Below are 20,025 nucleotides of genomic sequence, written 5' to 3'. Positions count from 1 at the left end.
AGTGAGGGGTATGCAAGAAACAGTTGATCAATGATGTTTCTCTCATTGATGTTTCTATTTTTCTATCCCTCTCCCTTCCTCTCTCTCTAAAAAATCAATGAAAAAATTAAACAAAACAAAACAAAACACTGTTTTCATGAGCTGTGAAGTTGTAACCATGATTTTTGACAATTGCTTGACTATAATTTTCCTCTTGGAAACTTATTTCGCTGCAAGTTGGGGGTGGGGCAGTGGCGGAAGTCAGGGCCCCTGACCTGCCTTTGTGACACACAGTTCCTACTTCTCATCTAACAGAAAACCCTCCATTTGTTGGAAATGCATCAGTTACCAGAGCAGGAAAGGCCCTTAGAGATCACTATTCCAACTGACCCATTTCGCAGGTGGGAAAACGGAGGCTCTGGGCAACAGACTAATTTGTCAAGGGTGCCAAGGTCTCCTGACCACTCCTTCCTGTGAGAGTCCCCAGGACCGCGCCCCTCCCCGTCCCAGGGTGGCCCTCAGCGTCTCACCAGGAGCTGCTTCACTGGGAACTCCTTCAGGTTTCCATCTCGGGGGGAGTCCAGCACCACGGGGAAGCCTTTGTGGGGGGCCTCGATGTAGCCAAACTCGATTTCATCCTGTGGGGACACCAAGGGGAGCCATCAGAGGAGTCAGAGCACCACCTGTGAGTCCCAGCTGGCATCCCCAATTCTCTTCCTGACCGCAGGTGACAGCTCTGGTTCTGTTCCTATGCACCCTTCCATGGACAGGCTCTGCACATGCCAAGCATGTGAGTGCTCATATGATCCCTGCTTTATAACATCCTCCTGCAAGAAACACCTTAACATGGAATTCATGCTGTATTTGCAGTTGGCTTCTTCCTGGCTGCTGTAGGCTCCTCCATTGGAAGGCTGTTCTATCATATGTGTGCCCCTCGCCCCGTCCCCCATGGAGGGACATTTGGGTTGTTTTACAGGCTTTTGCTGCCTAGGCTGCAGCGAACCGCCTTATGCATGTATGTCTGTGAGCACATGTGCGTGTGTGAGCTGACGGCAGCATTCCCACACGTGCGCGGCACGGCGCTGTGCCAGGATGGTGACGTTAAGCCCTCTCCTTGCCTGAGCCCTGGGCGGCGCCCTCCCAGCCCGGCTCCTCACCTGGATCCAGCGGTCTCCGCGGTTTATGTATTGGAAGCAGACCTTCAGCTCGCAGTTGGTCTTCTCGACCAGATTCTTCACCTCTTTCAGGAACAGGTAATTGTCCTTCATGCTGAGAAGTTTAGGGAGAGGGGAAGGCCGGGAGGAAGGGTGAGGAAGGATTGAGGTGGCACCTGGAGGCTGTGCAGGCAGGTGAGGCCACACCTGTGTTCAGTCACCTTTGCAAAGGCCCTTGGACTCAAGGGCCAAGCAAACACCCACACACACGGTGTTTGCCAAGGTCATGAACAAATAAAATGAGGGGGACTCTCACCCCCATTTGTCCCAAAACCTTGTCTCTGACTCCCCCGGATTCCAAAGAGGAGCTCTGCTTAGTACGGAGGCCGGGGATGGGCCTGGACTCCAGGCCCTTGGGTGGAGAGGCACTTCCTTCTCCTGCTTTTCATCTTGCTACAGCTGTCTAGCACATAGTAGGTGCTTAATAAAAAACAAACTGCTGAACGAATGAGGTGAATATCCATTGCACAGGAGGTTCCCAACTTCACAGCATGGGCCAAGAGTAAGAAAAGAGACGGTAACTTATTTTTAGAGCGAAAACTCTGTGCCATGACTTTGGATGGATGCTTTGTCTGATTGGTCTCACTTAATCCTCACAGAGATGCTGTGATGTTAGCATTTCAGAGAAACGGAGGCTCATAGAGGCCAAGTGAGTTTCGCAAGACCTGAACCCAGGTCTGTCTGCCCTGAAGGCTCAGTGATAGCCACACTGCCACACTGCCCGTCTGCACCATGGCCACTGCTTACCAGCACACATACACGGACACGGGAGGCAGGATGTTGGGGGTCATGATCCACGGAGCAATCCGGAACACCACGGTGTCCGTGAAGATGGGTGTCAGCGGAATCTCCTGGTGTGGGAGAGAAGGGGAGGGGACCCAAAAGTCTCCTCAGGGTGCTTGTCACTCCTACCTTCCCAGGTGGGGGGGACACTGATAGCAATAGTACATTTATTGAGCGCCTACTGTGTGCCAGGCCCTGTGGGGGTTTTACACGCACCGACTCCTTTCTGCCTTACCCCAGGAGGTAGATACACTATCACCCTTGTTTTACAGGTGGGGAAACCGAGTCACAGACCTCGAAGTCAGAGACCTCTTCCGTAGCTGCCCAAGGGCACATGGTTAGTGAGTGGTAGAGGCTGGATTTAAACCCAGGCTGTCTGACTGCTGAGCGCACACTCCTGACACTTTCTATTTTTTAAAAAAAATAAAATATATTTTATTGATTTTTTACAGAGAGGAAGAGAGAAGGATAGAGAAACATCGATGAGAGAGAATCATCGATAAGCTGCCTCCTGCACACCCCCTACTGGGGATGTGCCTGCAACCAAGGTACATGCTCTTGAAGGGAATCAAACCTGAGACCTTTCAGTCTGCAGGCCAACGCTCTATCCACTGAGCCAAACGGGTTTTGGCACTCCTAACCCTTTCTGATCTTGCCCCACCCAAGTTCTCTTCCTGAGGCCGGCCCACATGGTCCCGCCCAGGCTGCCTTGGAGTCTCTGCGGTGCCCGCTGGTGGGGGGCAGTGTGAGACCCTGGAGGCCAGGCCCCCTCCCCACCCGTGCTGTTAGCGGTGCCTTCCCTGCCTTCCCTTTCCGCACGGACCTGAGGGTGCTCTGTGAGCGAGTTCTTACACAGCCAGCCCAGGAAACCGAGGCCCAGGGAGTCAGTTCACCTGCCAGGTGTCTCATGGGCCTGAACTTGGGCAGTCTGACTCCAGAGCCTGTTCTGGTCAATGTAAGCTGGACCCAGCCCCCTTGGAACATGAATGGTGGGGGCATGTAGGTCTCCAAGCTTGGACTCTCCCTTGGTGCTTTGAGGGGAGTGGAGCACAGAGGGAGAGAGCGGGGGGAGGGGATCCTGGGCTTGGCCCTCTGGAAGGAGCCCCCCGGCGCCCAGGGGCAGCCCTGCGTGTGGGAGCCGGGGCCCTCACCTCGCTCACGCACTCCAGCAGGCTGACGTGGATGGAGACCAGGCCCGGGAAGCCCGCGTCGGGGAAGCATAGGCCTTCCACGAAGAACAGCAGCTCCGCCGAGCCGCCCGTGTACTTGACCACGTGGTAGAGCTTCTGCCGGCCCAGGATGTGGATGTAACGCTGGCCGAAGAACGGGTCTGGAGGGAGAAGGACCGATGTGGGAGCCCCGCCCCACCAGGAGGAGGTCAGCGAGGTGGGGGTCACGGACGGGGGACACGAGGGCCGAGGAACTTGTCCTCCAGATGAAGAGAGGAAAAGCACAAGCAGAAAAGCCACCAGAGGGGCCGTGGCCTGGTCACTGTCCCAGCATTACCGTGTGCTAGCCGCGTGGCCCCGAACCAGACAACCTCTCTGGCTTCTGGCTTCCTTGTCTGTAAAGGAGCAAACACTGATCGTGGTTTGATTCCCAGACAGGCCGTATGCCTGGGTTGTGGGCTCCAGCCCAGCGTGGGGGAGTACAGGAGGCAGCCGATCCATGATTCTCTCTCATCACTGATGTTCTCTCTTCATCTCCTTTCTCTGAAATCAATGAAAAGGATATTAAAAAAATAAAAATAAAGGGAGCCAACTTTCCCAGGATGGTGCTCATGGATGACGGCAGAGGACGGCTGAGCAGCCAGTGACGCTGAGAAAGCCATCCTTCTTCCTGTTTTAGGACGAGGAAACCGAGCGGCAGAAAGCAGAAATGGCTTGTTCGCGGTCACATAGCCAGTAAGTGGCTGAGCTGGGGCTCAAAGTCACGTCCAGTCCCGAACCCCAAGCTCCCTTCCCCATTACAGAATAAAACACAGGGTGCCCGTTTGCACCCAAATCCCCTCCAGGCAATCTTGGAGGGGAATTTCTGCGACAAGACCCAGGCGTGGGTCCCTGGCTATCCCTGGGAGGACAGACAGGTGTGTCCTGTGCTGCTCCTCTGCTTGGAACCACCGTCTCCCCCCTTTCAGGCCTCCATTTGTGTCACTTTTAATTTTTTTAATTTGTGTCACTTCTGAGAATTGTGCCCGGGTCCCTCAGAGACCAAGCCAGGGGCTCTGTCTGGAGCCTCCGCAGCCCCCGTCTTTCCACATCCCAGCCTTTCTGAATGGCGTTGACCACAGTGTTCACTGTGGGCCCCAAGAGGCTGTCACTTTGTGGGGGCAGAGATGGTCCAGCCGGTCTGGCTCAGGGATTAATAAATATCTACTGAACCGCTGGCTCCCATATGGCTCCCATCCCGCACCCCGTAGGAGAATTTTAGGCCAATTCAGAGTGCATGCATCGACTCATTACTCTGTGACCAGCATGGGCAAGGGCTTTGGGGGAGAGAGAGGCCCAGCATCTCTGTTGAAGAGCAGCGCTCTGCTGATGGTAAGACAGAACAGAGCTGTGGGGGAGTGAGCCCACGGGGTTACTGGGTTAGGGAGGGCAGGGCAGGGAAGGAGGCAGGATGGGAAGAAGCATTTGAGCAGAGGGGGCAGGCTTTGAGATGTCCTCAGGGGTGGCGGAGGTGGGGGCAATGAGGAGAAGGGTACTTGCATTGGCAAAGCCATGGGCGTAGGGCCCTACGCAGTTCCAGAAGGAGTTTCTTTATGCCCCGCAGAGCTGGAAGGGCAGAATCAGACTCAGCTTAGCACTATGGTCACCAACAACAGTAATGGTTAGTGACCGGTCGCCCAAGGGTTAGAACATGTAACCAGAACAGTCCTGGCACAAACAGGGGGGCTGATTAAAACTTGCAAAATGAATGACGGAACCACTGCAGCCCAGGCTTCGAATGGCTCCTCACGTAGGACAATGTGCGCCACATGACCCTGGTCAGACAGGGCGGGACGGACGTAGGTTTACAGTTGTTCATATGGAAAATAGTACGATAATCTATATATATAAAAGCCTAAGCAACCATCCGACCATTCAACTGTCCAACCGGTAGCTGTGATGCGTAATGACCTCCAGGGGGCAGACGCTCTGATGGGTAGCTATGATGCACACTGACCACCTGAGAGCAGACACTCAATATAGGAGCTGCCGAGCTGTGGTGTTTTGACAGCTGTGGTTCTTGGGTAACACACCCGGAACCAGAGAGGAGAGAGCCTGATTCTGGGGTCCATCACCTGAGAACCACCCTCTCGCAACCTGGGACTCCTTGGGGGATGTTGGAGAGCTGGTTTTGGCCTGATCTCCACAGGCCAGGCCGAGGGACCCCACTGGTGCATGAATCCATGCACTGGGCCTCTAGTTTATAAATAATAACACAAGAATAAACTCCGTGTTTTGAGTATTCACAACTGCAAACCTACTTTTCCCCCAGCCTGCATACCTCACTGAGGGCGGTCACTGAGCGGTTATGGCTTCCACAGTCAGAGAGACCTGGGTTCAAATGCCACTCTGGCTTTCTAAGCTGTGAAACCTCAGGGATTTCACTTAACCTCTCCTCTCCTCAGTTTACTCATCTGTTAAGTGGACGATAACAATACCTATGCCAGTGGGCCATTGCAAGATAAAAGGACACAGCATCAGTAACTTCGGTAAACTTAGTACCGTGGGTAACCACTGGCAACACAGCTGGGACCTGTGGCTACCACTACTCTGAGAACCGTGAATGAGTCAGCACACCCCTGACTGCAAAACCCATGACCTTTTCGCCTGGCTGGTGGAGCTCATTGGTTGAGCATCAACCTATGAATCAGGAGGACATGGTTCCATTCCTGGTCAGGTCACATGGTTCCATTCCTGGTCAGGTCACATGCGGGCTTGATATCCGGTGGGAGGTGTGCAGGAGGCAGCGGGTCGATGATTCTCTCTCATCGTTGATGTTTCTTTTTAAAATATATGTTTATTGATTTCAGAGAGGAAAGGAGAGGGAGAGAGAAATAGAAACATTAGAAACATCAACGATGAGAGAGAATAATTGACCGGCTACCTCCTGCGTGCTTCCTCCTGGGGATCAAGCCTACATAGGGCATGTGCCCTTGACTGGAATTGAACCCAGGACCCTTCAGTTCGCAGGCCAACGCTCTGTCCACTGAACCAAACCAGGTAGGGTATCATTGATGTTTCTCTCTCTCCCTCTCCCTTCCTCGTTGAAAAAAAAAAAAAAATCATGACCTTTTCATCAAACGACTCATGAACAACAGAAGCCAAAGAGATAACACCTCCCACCACCTCCCCTTGGATAGGCCCAAGAAATGAGGCATAAAGGCTCAGGCACTGAATGTTCCAAGCAACTCGCCACAGCCCTGTGCAGAAGGTCCTCCTCATTCAGCAAGGACAGCGTGTGCCTGTGTCCCAATCTCCATAACTAAAAACATCCCCCCTCGGCACTCAAGCTCGTCCACGCCCACACACCAGGCAGCACCTGAACTGCCCCCACACCAGGCTGCACTGGAACCGATAGATGCTCAGGGGGAGAGATCTCAGGCCTAGGAGGTGACTGGTCTTTGCAGAAAGCTCCAAAGCTGTGGTGGGGTCGGGGCTCCACCAGGGCCTGGGGAGGGCAGGGGCCTGGCCAGGGGAGCGGGGTCAGGTGGAGGGACATGATCTTGCCCATCTGCGTGCAGCTTTCTCCCTCTCCTGGCCGGCGATCTACAGTTGTTTCTCGTTCTGGCGGACTGGGCCGGCTCTAGGCAGATCAATTCCTCCGTGGGAACAATCTAGCCACTGTCCCCAGCTGGGTGCAGGCCCGCCTGGGCATGGCTGGCTCTCCCTACAGGAACCAACAATGCCCCTTTATGGAGCGGCCACATGCCTTGGAGCCGGGTCCGCCGGCCACCCTGACCTCTCCTTAGCCCCAGCCCTTGGCCCTGCCCGGGCGTGCGGTGTGATTTGGCACAGCCCTTCCGGTCACTTTGGAGATATTCCACCTCCCAAGGAGACTCCTCAGGGTGACGGTGTGAGCCACTGCCCTGCTGTGCCCGGGACTGAGGGGATTCCCGGGGGGATGGATTTCCAGTGCTAAACCTAGGAAGGTCCTGGGCAAATGGACACGCTGGCCTCTGTATCGTTGGTAGGAAGAGGGCAGGCCCCAACTCTGGGACCCTGGGGCCGAAGCTGAGGCTGCATCTTCCTAATGGCATTCGAGACTTCTAATGATTATTAATAATCATCATAATAATGCCAACAAAAGCAACAAGTGCCATCTAGAGAGAGCGCTCCATGGACCAGCTACTGTGCCGAGGGCCTGACACTCACTCCTCTTGAGTCCCCATCACCAATGGCTCAGCTAGGCCTCTTGTCCCCAAATCATATCACAAATGAGGAACACGAGATCTGGATATGTTAGACTTGCTTAGATCTGGGGTTTGAATCTCCTGGGCTCCAGAGCTCCCCTCTTGGAGTCCCTAGCCTCCAGTCCAGCCCCCTGCCTGATGGGGAACTCAAGAAGTTGAATATTTTTGTTTTAGTTATATAGTTACCAGGCTTGGTGACTGGTGCATGGAGAAGCTATTGTTCCGGGGCCTGGGGTGTATGACGGGACCTGCCCTGGCTCCAGGAGACCCGCAGGCAATCCAACCTCCGTGCCCCTGAAGGGCTGCAAGCCACCGAGTCGGTATCTGAGCCATTGTGCTCCAGGGAGAGAGTGTGCCTGCTTAGGAGACAGATGAAGAGTCACCATCTAGCCGGGCTAAGGTGGCTCAGAGGTTGAATGTCAACCTATGAACCAGGAGGTCATGGTTCAATTTCTGATCAGGGCACATGCCCAGGTTGCAGGCCCGATCCCCAATAGGGGGTGTGTAGGAGGCAGCTGATCAATGATTATCTCTCATCATTGATATTTCTCTCTCTCTCTCTCTCTCTCTCTCTCTCTCTCTCTCTCTCCCTTCCTCTCTGAAATCAATAATATCTATCATCTATCTATCTATCTATCTATCTATCTAAAAGAATCACCATCTGATTAACCTTTTCTCCCTGAATTCCAAGCTCTTTACCTACACTTTCCCCCCTCTTACTAAAAGGGTCCCCTTGAGATGAGATGGAAGATGATGTTTTTAGGATACAAAACCCACTATCTTCTCAGATCACTGGCCCTCTGATTTTGATGCCACCCCAAAATGAGAAAAAGGAAAAAAGGGAGAAAAGGAAACAGCCACCATCCTTTCGTGTGACCCCAGAGCAGCCATCCAGGATGGAACGTTTTGTGGGAAACGGACTATTCTGGGATCATCGCTGTCTGTCTCTGTAATGCCACCCCCCCTGCAGGATGCCAGCCCAGATAGCACAGACTGGGGACCGCTGTCCAAAGCATCCAAAGCGCTTGCGTGGTGATTCCTCCTCATCTTGTCTGCTCCGGACCCATCTCGGGTGGCGAGGGAGGGGGAGGGGTGTGGTTACCGGACCAGATCTCAAACCACTCCCATCTGGATAACACCCAGGCGTCACAATTCACTGCCATGGTCAAGGAGCCCAGGTGAAGGTCCTGCCTGTACCTCTCCAGCCCCTGCCTGCAGCCCGTCCCCCATGGCAACCCTGGCCTGGCTGGGGTAAACATCAACACCTCTGGCCCCCTGGGGCTGCAGAGCCGGCCTGACTCTGGGGACATTCCAACCTGTATGAGGTCATTGCCGAGCTCAGGGTGGATCCGGAGGAGGACTGGCTCCAGGTGGCAGCTGTCCATTGCTGTCCTGGCCAAAGCACTCCCTGAGGTGAGGGTCCAGAGAACCCTGTGACCAACCCCTCCAGGTGACTGCCCTGGCTGCAGTGGGCTGGTCTAGAGGTGGTCCCAGAGCTAGACCGGAGATCCCGGATCTCCAGGCAGCTGGGCACGCAGGAAAGCCCCACCCTGCACCCAGGGCGAACTGCAATGCTAACTATTTTGCTTAGAGAGCATTTTAACACATAAATCAGCTCTTGACAGTCCCTTGCTTAAAACCCTCTCATGGCTTTCCACTGCGGTCAGAGGAAAAGCTGAGCCTTCTCTGCAGGCCCTGGCTCCTACCCAGTTCTCTGACCTTGATTCCAACACAGCTCCTCGCTCTGGTCTTCCTTCTGCTCCTCCAGGCTGGTTCCCTCCTCTGTGCCTTGTCCGTGCGGCTCCCTGTGCTTGGAACACGCTTCTCTCAGCTCATAAAGGGCTGGTTCCTCCTCATTGTGGGTTTGGGTCTCAGCTTAGCCACCTGCTCCGGCTAGCAGTACCTTACCTCTGCCCCGCACACTCTCTATCACGTGGTCTGTGTCATTTCCTCCGATCAGGCTCGTTCCCGTGTCTCCCTCACTGGACCGTCACTGCCCCAGGGCAGGGTGTGCTTGCAGAGTTCACTGTGGGGACCCCGGTGCTGGGAGCGCTCAACGCGTACGTACAGAGAGAACGGGTCAGAGCAGGTCGCTCTGTGGTGGCAGCACGTTCCCTACACGGTGGGGCCCAGGGTGTCCGTCACAGACAAGAGGAGCAAGGGGGTCAGCCCCCTCAGGGTGCCCTCAGCAGTGCCGGGGGCTCTTTAAAAGTCGGAGGCATGCCCGGCGGGTGTGGCTCAGTGGTAGAGCGTCCATCTAGGAACCAGGAGGTCATGGTTCGATTCCCATCCAGGGCACATGCCCTGGTTGTGGGCTTGATCCCTAATGTGGGGTGTGCAGGAGGCAGCTGGTGAATGATTCTCTTTCATCACTGATGTTTCCACCTATCTCTCCTGCTCCTTATTTCTCTGAAAGCAATTTATATATTATATATATATATATATATATATATATATATATATATATATATATATATAAGTAATGCTGAGCTCCAGGAAATCCGAGATGGGCAAAACGCACCCAGGGGCAGATACCTGCCTCAGGTATCATGAAGGTGACATGACCCCGGAAAAGGACCTCCCAAGGCCTTGGTCCCCTGGTTCATGGGGAGAAGGGCCTCTGGTTCTAACAGAACTTGTGGCACAACCACCCCCTTTGAGAGAGGGGAGCTCTGACTTCACGGGATAGCGATGCCCACTACCAGTAATATGACTTAGTCATCGTTTCTGTTCCTAAGCGGCCCAGGCGCTTACTGAGGGGCCCGGAGCTCTCGGCAGCACCTGCCCCTGTGGGGCCACCACTGCGGAGGGAGGCCTGGGAGCCTTCGAGGGCAGAGCTGGGCCCCCGGGGGGAGGGACAGCTCAGCGAGCGCTGAATGGCTCAGGACCGCGGGGGCTGGGCCGGCCCACTCACTCTCCACGTAGAACACGCCCACTCGGTCCGCGTCCGCCATGGAGATGTAGAGGACGATCTGGTATCCCGCGGGGAGGCGGTCGGGGCCTTTGGTCCGCAGGATCATCTGCGACATGTCCTTGAGGTCTGACGGGCGGACAGGCGGAGAGGTTAGGATGATGACACGTGGGGCTGCCAAGCTGGCTTACCAAGGGCTGTTGTTACCTTTCTAATCAGGACGGAGAAAAACCCCCACACGTGTGTATGATAGACACTATGGAAAGGCATAAACACCGGCTGGCATCTCTAATTCCATAGACAACCAGTAACCTCTGGGGAATTTCCTTCCAGTCTTTTTTCTACGTATATGTATCTTCTTTAAAAACCATGGTTCCAATGGGACTATATGAGTAGTTTTGTCTTCTGTTTTCAGCAAGAGTGGCTGTTTGAGTCCTCCATCCCCAGGAGACCCAGGGTCACTCCTGCCTCACCCTCACCCCGCCCAGGACTTAGCAGGACTGCTTCCATGGCTCCTCCCTGCCCCCACCCCCACGTGCGGGTCCTGCGGGTACCGTTCTTGCTGTAGACCTTGTCGTCCTTGCAGTCCTCCTTGGACAGCCAGGGTATCTCCCGGTCACAGTTCACCAGCAGGATGGCTCCCTGGCCCTCGGGGCCCCAGGTCCAGGACGCCTGCAGGGGCAGGGGGAGAGGTCGGCTCTCTCTTCTGTACCTTCTGGTAGACAGTCCCAGCCCAGACCTCACAGGACTCCAGAGAGGCAGCCCAGGAGGAGAATTAAAGAGCAGCTACCCCCCATCAGGGCAGCTGTGACCTGGCAGACTGCAATCCCACATCTGATGCCCAGAGACATCGGTGTAAGCACCGCCGGGAAGTCCAGGAGGCGGACGGATGGCGGCAGAGAGAGAGAGACTGGAAGGCTCTGAGGCCCTCCTGAGCCTCACGCTGGATGTGCCTGAGCCCGGAGAGGGGTGGAGGCAGGCAGACGGAGGGCGGCCAGAGACAGGGCAGGCAGGCCTCTGCTACAGGCTCTGCAGTGCCCGGGGGGCTGAGGGGAAGACACCCTGACGGACAGACGCCCAGTGCTCCCAGACTCTCTCTAAGGGCCCCAATGGGCAATCCCTTTCTACCCAGCAGCCAGGGTGGCTCAGAAGGCACTCCACCCAGATCAGGTTGCTTTCCTGTTCCCACCCGGGTCGGGCGCTCCCTGTTGCCTCAGGATAAAGCCCCTGTGGCCTGCAAGGCCCGGAGAGACCTGCCACCTCTCCATCCGTGCCCCTCACCTTCCTCTCACCCACTCTGCTCCCCGACACTGGCCGCCATTCTGCTCTCCAAAGATGCCAAGCTCTCAGCCTGCGCTGCACCGGTCCCGTCTCCCTTCACCTGGCCAATGCCACGCCTCCTCCCAGTCACAGCAAAGTGGTCCCCCTTCCCGGAAAGCCTTTATGACTCTCCATTCAGAGCAGCCTCCCTGGGTTTACACGTACGACACTGTCCACGCTCTTCTGGGGGCGGATTTAGGACAATTGTGATGAAACAGCCACCAGCGACATTCTTTACTTAATGTGGGTCTCCCTCTCCCCCCTCCAGTGGCCTGTGGGCTCCCTGAGGGCAGGAGCATGTCCCCAGGGCCGGACCAGTCCTGGAATGTAAAATATGCTCAGCAAATATTTAGGAAATGGTAAGTGAAATATGAAACGTCACTGGCCCTCACGGAGAAAGCCTGGTACGTTCAGGCCCTCAGGGACTGCGTGCCTTCACCAAGGCTGCTGCCCTCCGGCCAGGCCGGAGGCCTCCGAGGTCTCAGGGAGCCAAGACACAGAGATGGAGAGAGTGAGGTGGCCTCGGCTGCCTGGGGAAGGCAGGACCAGGGCAGAGCCCACTGAGGGGCCTGGGAAAAGGGGTTCCCCAATAGGCTTGAGGTCCCCCAGCAACAAGCAGGAAATCTGGGGCCAGCAGCCAGTCCCCAGTGTCCTCACGGGGGCATTCAGTTACCTTTTTAAAGTAAACATCGATGTATAATTGCAACCAGGCCTTAGATTGTTGTGGGAGATAATGAGAGGATGTAATAGAGAAAAGCCAACGGGGCTTAAAGAACCTGGTTGAGGCAAAAGTACGGAACGGAATGAGGTCAAGAGCACAGTGCCGTTTGCACAAGTTAAAAATACACGCACCCCAACCAGCTGGCAGGCTTTGTAAGAATCATAGGAACAGAAAGGGACACAGTAAAGCCATTAGAATGACCCTTTGTAGGGAGCAGAAGAGGAAGAAAAGCGAATGAATGATGAATGAATGAATAAGTGAACAGGAGTGAGGTTGTGCACGCAGCATTGAACTTGAACTGAGGGCATTAACGCAGCCTTCGGATCCTGGTGGGCTCTCCCATTCAGATTAAAAAAAAAAAAAAAAAAAAAAAAAGCAAAATAATAAGAGCAAATACTTGGTGGCACTTACTCTGTGGCAGGACATTTAATTTTTCCCACAACTTTCTGAACTGGGGTCCCCATCCTGTGGTGGGGAAACTGAGACGTGGGAGCTTGTTTCCGCAGGAGTGTGGCTGCTCTGTGTATCTGTCTCAGTGTGGGGTGTGTGTCACGGTGTGTGGTGTGTCTGTCACGGTGTGCGGTGTGTCTGTCATGGTGTGCGGTGTGTCTGTCACGGTGTGTGGTGTGTCTGTCACGGTGTGCGGTGTGTCTGTCACGGTGTGCGGTATGTCTCTCATGGTATGGGGTGTTGTGTCACTGTGTGCGGTGTCTGTCATGGTGTGCAGTGTCTGTCACGGTGTGCGGTGTGTCTGTCACGGTGTGCGGTGTCTGTCATGGTGTGCGGTGTCTGTCATGGTGTGCGGTGTGTCTGTCATGTGTGCGGTGTGTCTCTCATGGTATGGGGTGTTGTGTCACAGTGTGCGGTGTGTCTGTCACTGTGTAGGGTGTCTGTCACGGTGTATGATGGTTCTCTCACTGTGTGGGGTGTGTCTGTTGCTGTGTGCAGTGTCTGTCACGGTGTGTGGTGTGTCGGGGAGCCTGTCCCGGGCCCCGATCTCCTCCTCTGAGACTGACAGCTGCCTGTGTCTCCTGGGAGGACCGGGCTGCCATAGGATCCAGCTGGGGCTCTTCCCCAGACAACCCCAGTGAGTCTGCCTGGTAGCGAGGTACCTTTTTTGGGTTGTTCTTCTCGACCACGCCGTCCCGGTCTGCGTCCACATCCAGGGAGAGCTCTGGGGACAGACACACGGGTGAGTTGTTGAGCCTGCCAGGCAGGGTGGGGCAGGGATGGTGGCATCAGGGTGTGGCTCACCATCTGCCTGGTCCTTGGAAGGAGAGGGCCTTGCCGTGGTCATCTCATCCGACCCTGCCTCCCCACCCCCGCCTGCTTATGGCTTCGAGGGGTGCGGTCAGCTGGGTCTGGGTCTCCCACCAGTCAGCTCTGGTGGTGCGTGGGGTGGGACTTAGTGTACAGATCCGGAGCCTCGGGTCGGAGAGGCCAGATCCTGCCCAGGGTCACCCTGTGGCCTGAGTGGAACACCACACAAATCTGATTGGAAGTCCTTATTTTGAAAACAGTCACAGGAGTCCCCTCCCAGCCTGGCCAGGTCATGTGTGCACAGGTGTGTTTGAGCGTGTGTACCTCTCCCAGCATGCTCAGTGGCCCAGATCCCACCTCCAAGGACGGAGGGCTTTAGTTTGGATGGGAGACTGGGTCTCTGACCCCTCTCAATCTGAGGGTGTTTGAGAGGCCCGGCTGTCAGACAGAGGATCCAGGGATGGGGTCCCCGTTTCTTCTTTCTCTTGGGGAAGGGACCTTTGTGGGGACAGGCTTCATGGAACCTGTGTGGGGCAGTGACATGAACCCAAGATGTAGCATCAGACAGTGCTGGGTTCCAGCTCTGGTTCTCGGCTTATAAGCTGTGTGACTTTGGCCAGATTGAACAGCCTCTCTGATCCCATTTCTTTGCCTGCAAAATGGGGCCCTTTCCAGCCAGAGGAGTTGCACTAATTGCAATAGTAGGCACCACGGACACTATGAGGAGGACACTGCTGTGTGGGGGTTGTTCTGTGCACTGTGGGCTGCTGGGCAGTCCCTCTGGCCTCTGCGCCCTGGGTGTCAGTGACATCCCCAGCGTGACAACCAGAATGCCTTCAGAAATCACCGAAGGTCCCTGCGAGGCAGAATGCACTGGAGACTGGCAGGGCAGGGCCGGGGAATTGCTGGGAAGGTGATGGGAGCATCGCACGGAGCGAGAGGAGCCGGATCCAGGCCTGGGAACGGCCCGAGGGCTCAGCCTCACGCCGGGCATGACTTGGACTGCGCCGGGAGTTGGGTGGGAATGAATGGATTCCTGGTGAGTCCCTGTTGGCAGGCGGGCCCTCTCCCCGGACGGGGTGGGGCGGAGGGTCCTGGCTCAGGAAGGGCACTGATGTCAGCCTCCTTGGGTGGCTCGTCCTGAGTCTGAGGATTAAGTTCACATCTTGCCTTCACTCATAGTTCGGGTCTCTCCCACCCTGGAACGGGGCTTTTCTAGGGTGAGAAGGAGGCCCCAGGAGGGGCAGCTTTAAAGTAATGCGACCAGCAGGACAGTCCCGATTTTTTTTTTTTTTTTTTTAACAATTTGTCGCGTGTCAAGTGGTGTTTTAAAACGCCACGAGACCTGGGACAAAATGTTATTCTTTCCAAAAATCGGGACTGTTTTAAAATGCCACGGGACGTGGGACAAATTGTTAAAAATCGGGACTGCCCCACCAAAAGCGGGATGCCTGGTCACCTTACTTTAAAGGCACCTGGTCCTTGGGAGAGGGGACCCCACGTCTGCAGCCCCCCTGTCCGTTAGACCCTGTAAGGCAGCTATCTCCCCTCCTGGCCCCATTCCCTCAGCAGGTCACTGGGGAGCATCTGGGTCCAGAGCCCTCAGGGGTGGGGGTGGGGAGGGCATTGGGGCACCGGGCCTGCTCTCAAGGAGTCCCCGTCCTATGGGATGCACAGTATTGCTCCCATTTTAGAGGTGAGCAAACCCAGGCTCAGAGACGCCCTATCAGAAACCCGGGAGGCTGGAGCAGGCTAAGGACTTTATTTTTTTATCTTTTTTAAAAATATATTTTATTGATTTTGTACAGAGAGGAAGGGAGAGAGATAGAGAGTTAGAAACATCAATGAGAGAGAGTCATCGATCAGTTGCCTCTTGCACACCCCGTACTGGGGATATGCTCGCAACCAAGGCACATGCCCTTGACCGGAATCTAACCCAGGTCCCTTCAGTCCCCAAGCCGACGCTCTATCCATTGAGCTAAACCGGTTTCGGCAAGGCTAAGGACTTTAGGGTAAGGTGACCAGATGTCCCTCTTTTGGCGGGACAGTCCCGATTTCTAACAATTTGTCCCCCGTCCCAAGGCGTTTTAAAAAAGTATTATTATTTTTTTTTTAAAAACACCGAGAGACGCAGGACAAATTGTTAAGAATTGGGAGTTGCCGAAACCGGTTTGGCTCAGTGGATAGAGCGTCGGCCTGCGGACTGAAAGGTCCCAGGTTCGATTCCGGTCAAGGGCATGTACATTGGTTGTGGACACATCCCCGGTGGGGGTGTGCAAGAGGCAGCTGGTCGATCTTTCTCTCTTATCGATGTTTCTAGCTCTCTATCTCTCTCCCTTTCTCTCTGTAAAAAATCAATAAAATATATTTAAAAAAAAAAGAAAGAATAGGGACTTTTTTAAAATGCCGAGGGACGCGGGACAAATTGTTAGAAATCGGGACTGTCCCGCCCAAAGCGGGACGTCTGGTCACCTTACTTTAGGGAGAAAGTGGGAGAGCCAGATCCACCGGCTGCGGATAAAGAGGCTGCAGGCTCAGGTGGAGGAACCGTATTGATTTTGGCTCCGGGACCTTCAGGAACTTTCCAACTGGACACGCCCCACGGACACTCCTCCCTGGGAACCTGCCTCAGGCCCGCCTCCTGAAGGAGTCTCTCTCTTTGCTTTTTAAGATAATCATCTCCCAGGTGTACAGTTCCCTCTGGCAGTGGCAGGCACTTTCCATGCTCGCTCTCCCTTCTATCCCCCCTGTGCAGATGGGGAAACCGAGGAAACCGAGGCAGCGGGGAGGGGGGGAGGGGAGTGACAGGAAGTCCCCAGAGGGTGCAGAGCCAGGCATCCCGCTCAGGCCTCTGGATCCAGACCCCTGCCCTGGGCTGTTCCCTCCGCGGATTCAGGCTGCCCTCCGCCCTGGGCTGCTTCCAAGGCCAAGGCCGCCTTCACACACCTGACCTGCTCCCCTGAAGGTCGTCCCGGAGGAACTGGCTCCTGGGTGTGTCCCTGGGAGCACTCCATGGTGCTTTCCTCCGTTAGGGATTCTTACAGGGAGAAGCTGTTGGCTACGTGCACATCACAGACAGGAAATCGAATGGTCCCAAACAGCTTCTAAAGGAACACAGCCGTTCCCCCGCAGGCCCAGCCCCGCACCTGCCTGGAGCGACCCCTACACACTACAGAAGCCGCTTACTGCTCTTTCTTGGTGTATGACGTGCGGGTAGGTTTTGCTGGCTCCCCGTTATGCAATCCGGGCATTACGTAACCGGGCTGCTATGCCACCCACCCTCCAACCGCCCACTGCACATTTTCTGTCTTATGACCCGTGAGCCGTCTCCAGATTCAACTGAAATGGCCTTCCCGCCCCTCCCCCTCCCTCGGGATCCCCTCCAAGCTACCAGCCATCCCCGGAGGACTCCTCCCGCCAACCTTCTCCCAGTGTCCGATTTAACGAGATTCCAATGCGATGATCCTTGTGGGGTCAGAGAGCAGGGCTGGCGTGACCTCTGCCCTCTTGGGATGGCTGTGCCATCCTGGGGAGGAGGGTGAGCATGTCTGTCTGAGGGTCTCAGCTCTAGACATTCCCCGGAGGCCCCGAGTCCTATCTCAGCTCCTGGGAATAGCCCCAAGGTGTCAGGTGGCGCCTGGGGTGTGGGGCAGATTAACGGAAAATGCCAAATTGGCTTTTAGGCCGTCTGCCCGAGGGAGAATCTAGACGCTGAAGCCTTAGCTCTGACATAGAGCCACAGGCATCTTGGGGGGTGGCCAGCCCCATGGACAGTGGCAGGGCGCCGGGCTTTCTTGCCCTAACAGGCAGCCCGGGGTGTGGGGGGGAAGGAGGCCTCTGTCCCCCACAGCCACCCCAGGTGCTGGGGAGCGGGCACAAGGAAGGAGGCCCTCAGGTGGATGCTAAGCATCGTCAAGGTTCAGGCTGGTGTGCGGCTCCCGTCGCCAGGACCACAGCAAAGAGGGTGAGGCCCTGACCTCTGTCCTCCCACCCCCTCTTCTCCCTTAAGAGGAGAGTTCTCTTCAGTCCAAACTGGAGTTTTGAAGGTCCTTAGGGATCAATGAGCTCAAACCCCTCTTTTTAAAATAAAAATTTCACCAGGGATATGTTCATTGATTTGAGAGAGAGACACAGAGAGAGAGACAGAGAGAGAGAGAGAGAGAGAGAGAGAGAGAGAGAGAGAGAGAGAGAGAGAACATCGATTGGTTGCCTCTCAGAGGACTAGGAATCAAACCCACAACTTAGTTATGTGCCCTGACCGGGAATCAAACCTTTTAACCTTTTGGTGTTTGGGACGATGCTCCAACCAACTGAGTCACAACTGGCCAGAGCTCAAACTGCTCATTTTATAGCCTGAAACATGTGAGGTCTAGAGAAGGTGGGGACCTTGTCTTGGGCCCAGCATCAGAGATGCCGGTCTTATTTACTTATTTTTGGTGTGTGGGGGTGGTGGTGGGCATTTTACTGGCCCGTGGAACCTAAATATCTGGACCTTGTGGCAGTTAAATAAGTAATCACTCAGTGCCCTGGCTGGGTTGGCTCAGTGGATAGAGCATCGGCCTGCGGACTAAAGGGTTCCGGGTCAAGGGCATGTACCTCCATTGCAGGCTCCATTCCTGGCCCTGGTCAGGGCTTGTGTGGGAGGCAACCAATCGATGTGTCTCTCTCACATCGATGTCTCTCTCTCTGCCTCTCCCCCTCCCTTCCGCTCTAAAAACCAATGGAAAAATATCCGTGGGTGAAGAGTAACAACAACAACAAAAATAATTGCCCAGTGGGACCACAGCCTCAGAATGTCAGAAGGACGAGCCTGGCCATCCACCCTGGGTGCGTTTAGTATCTTCCGGGCGTCAGCACACGCTTTGCCGTCTTTAGGGGCGAGGGGAAGCCCAGTCCCGCCACTGTACGGTGCATTTGCCATCTATCCTGAGTCTGCCTTGCTCCGGTGGATGCTGCAGCCAGCTGCTGCGGTCACCTCACCTCACAGGCCTCCGGCCGCTGCCCTTCCTGCTTCGTCCTCAGGTGTCCGTCTCTGTGGGGTTAGGTTTCCTCGGACACGGTCATCCGAGACAAGCTGGGGGCTATGCGTGCGTGCGAGGTCCAGCCTGTGCCAGCCCTCAGCTGCAGCTTGGCAAGCTCGAGTTTCCATCTCCCTAGGACCCTGAGGTTGTCCTGACGACCCCGCCCCAGGCTGGGCACCCCCTCGGTGGAGGAGGGACAGGGTGACTGGCACCCAAGCCCGTTGGGAACAAGCTGAGAAGCAGAAGAGCGCTGCCACTGAGCCTATTTTGGCAGCTGGAAGCACAGGCCGGAGAAGGAGGGGCTGGCCTGGGAACTAGCTGGTTTTTTTTGGGGGGGGGGGACGGCGGGTTTGAATATAAGGGGTGAATTCCAAGATCCCCAGACAATATGAGATAACGGAAAAGACTTGGCTCTCACAAACCACTTCCCAGGTGTGCGGCCTCAGGCAAGTCTTTGTTTGTTTTACTTTTTAAGAGCCTTGGTTTTCTCATCTGTAAAATGGGGACAGCAGTAATGTCTATCCTTGGTACAGTGGTCAGACTAGACTAAGATCATGACAGTAGGACATCAAGTATTAGAGCCAGGCACACTGTCGGTGCTTAATAAATGTCAGCTGTTTCTCCTCCCCCTCTTCCTCAAAGCCCCCGGCACGGTCCAGAGCACAGAGGAGGTATCCAACAGATGGAAGGCACCAGTATCACTCTTAAAGTGCTCAGCATGCAGTCAACACTCAACAGCTGGCAGTCCTCTCTCCCCCACTCCCAACCCCATAGCAACTGTCAATGTTAAACTAAGGCTGGATGGGCAAATCACCCTCATAAATATAATCACATCCTATCTTTAAAAAAAATTTAAAAATACAGCGCCAAAAACAGTTTAGCTCTGCGGACTGAAAGGCCCCAGGTTCGATTCCGGTCAAGGGCATGTACATTGGTTGCGGGCACATTCCCAGTAGCGGGTGTGCAGAAGGCAGCTGATCGATGTTTCTCTCTCATCGATGTTTCTAGCTCTCTATCCCTCTTTCTTCCTCTCTGTAAAAAAATCAATAAAATATATTAAAAAAATTTAAAAATACATATCATTAACATCCTAACGGCAGAAGAGTTGAATGACGGAAGGTTCACAAGACCACACCTTTGGGCCTCGCTGAGCCAGGCTGGGCTCCACGCAGGACAGGGGATCGCTGTGCAATGGGAAAAACCTGGGAGGGAATAATCCTGAGTTCTGAACTCAACCTGCCACCGGGTTGCTGTGTGACTATGGAGTCCCCTAACCTCTGGGCCTCGCTGCCCTCATGAGTTCAATGAAGGGCTTGAACGAGGTGAGTGAAGGACCCAGGCTGCCTCTTTGGGTCCAGGGAGGACAAAGGAGTAGCTAGATTAGGGGTGTCGAACTCAATCGGAGAAGGGGCCAAAAT

The 20,025-nt window shown here is 55.0% G+C and overlaps 1 protein-coding gene across 1 annotated transcript in view; it reads right to left on the bottom strand.

The window, feature by feature from the left end:
- Positions 1-20,025, bottom strand: part of PADI2 (peptidyl arginine deiminase 2) — a 48,086-nt gene that overhangs the window by 13,424 nt on the left and 14,637 nt on the right. The window contains exons 4-10 of the mRNA XM_084875237.1: positions 13,439-13,500; positions 10,840-10,957; positions 10,289-10,414; positions 3,128-3,306; positions 1,941-2,044; positions 1,137-1,248; positions 510-617 (exon numbers count right to left, since the gene is read on the bottom strand). Coding sequence (XP_084731363.1) covers positions 510-617; positions 1,137-1,248; positions 1,941-2,044; positions 3,128-3,306; positions 10,289-10,414; positions 10,840-10,957; positions 13,439-13,500 — 809 coding nt within the window. The remainder of the gene's footprint in view (positions 1-509; positions 618-1,136; positions 1,249-1,940; positions 2,045-3,127; positions 3,307-10,288; positions 10,415-10,839; positions 10,958-13,438; positions 13,501-20,025) is intronic.

Source organism: Pipistrellus hanaki, assembly GCF_964339955.1.
Source record: "Pipistrellus hanaki genome assembly, chromosome: 2".
NCBI lineage: Eukaryota > Metazoa > Chordata > Mammalia > Chiroptera > Vespertilionidae > Pipistrellus > Pipistrellus hanaki.
The sequence above is the reverse complement of the archived record's forward strand: the minus strand, read 5'-3'. Positions and strand labels throughout refer to the sequence as shown.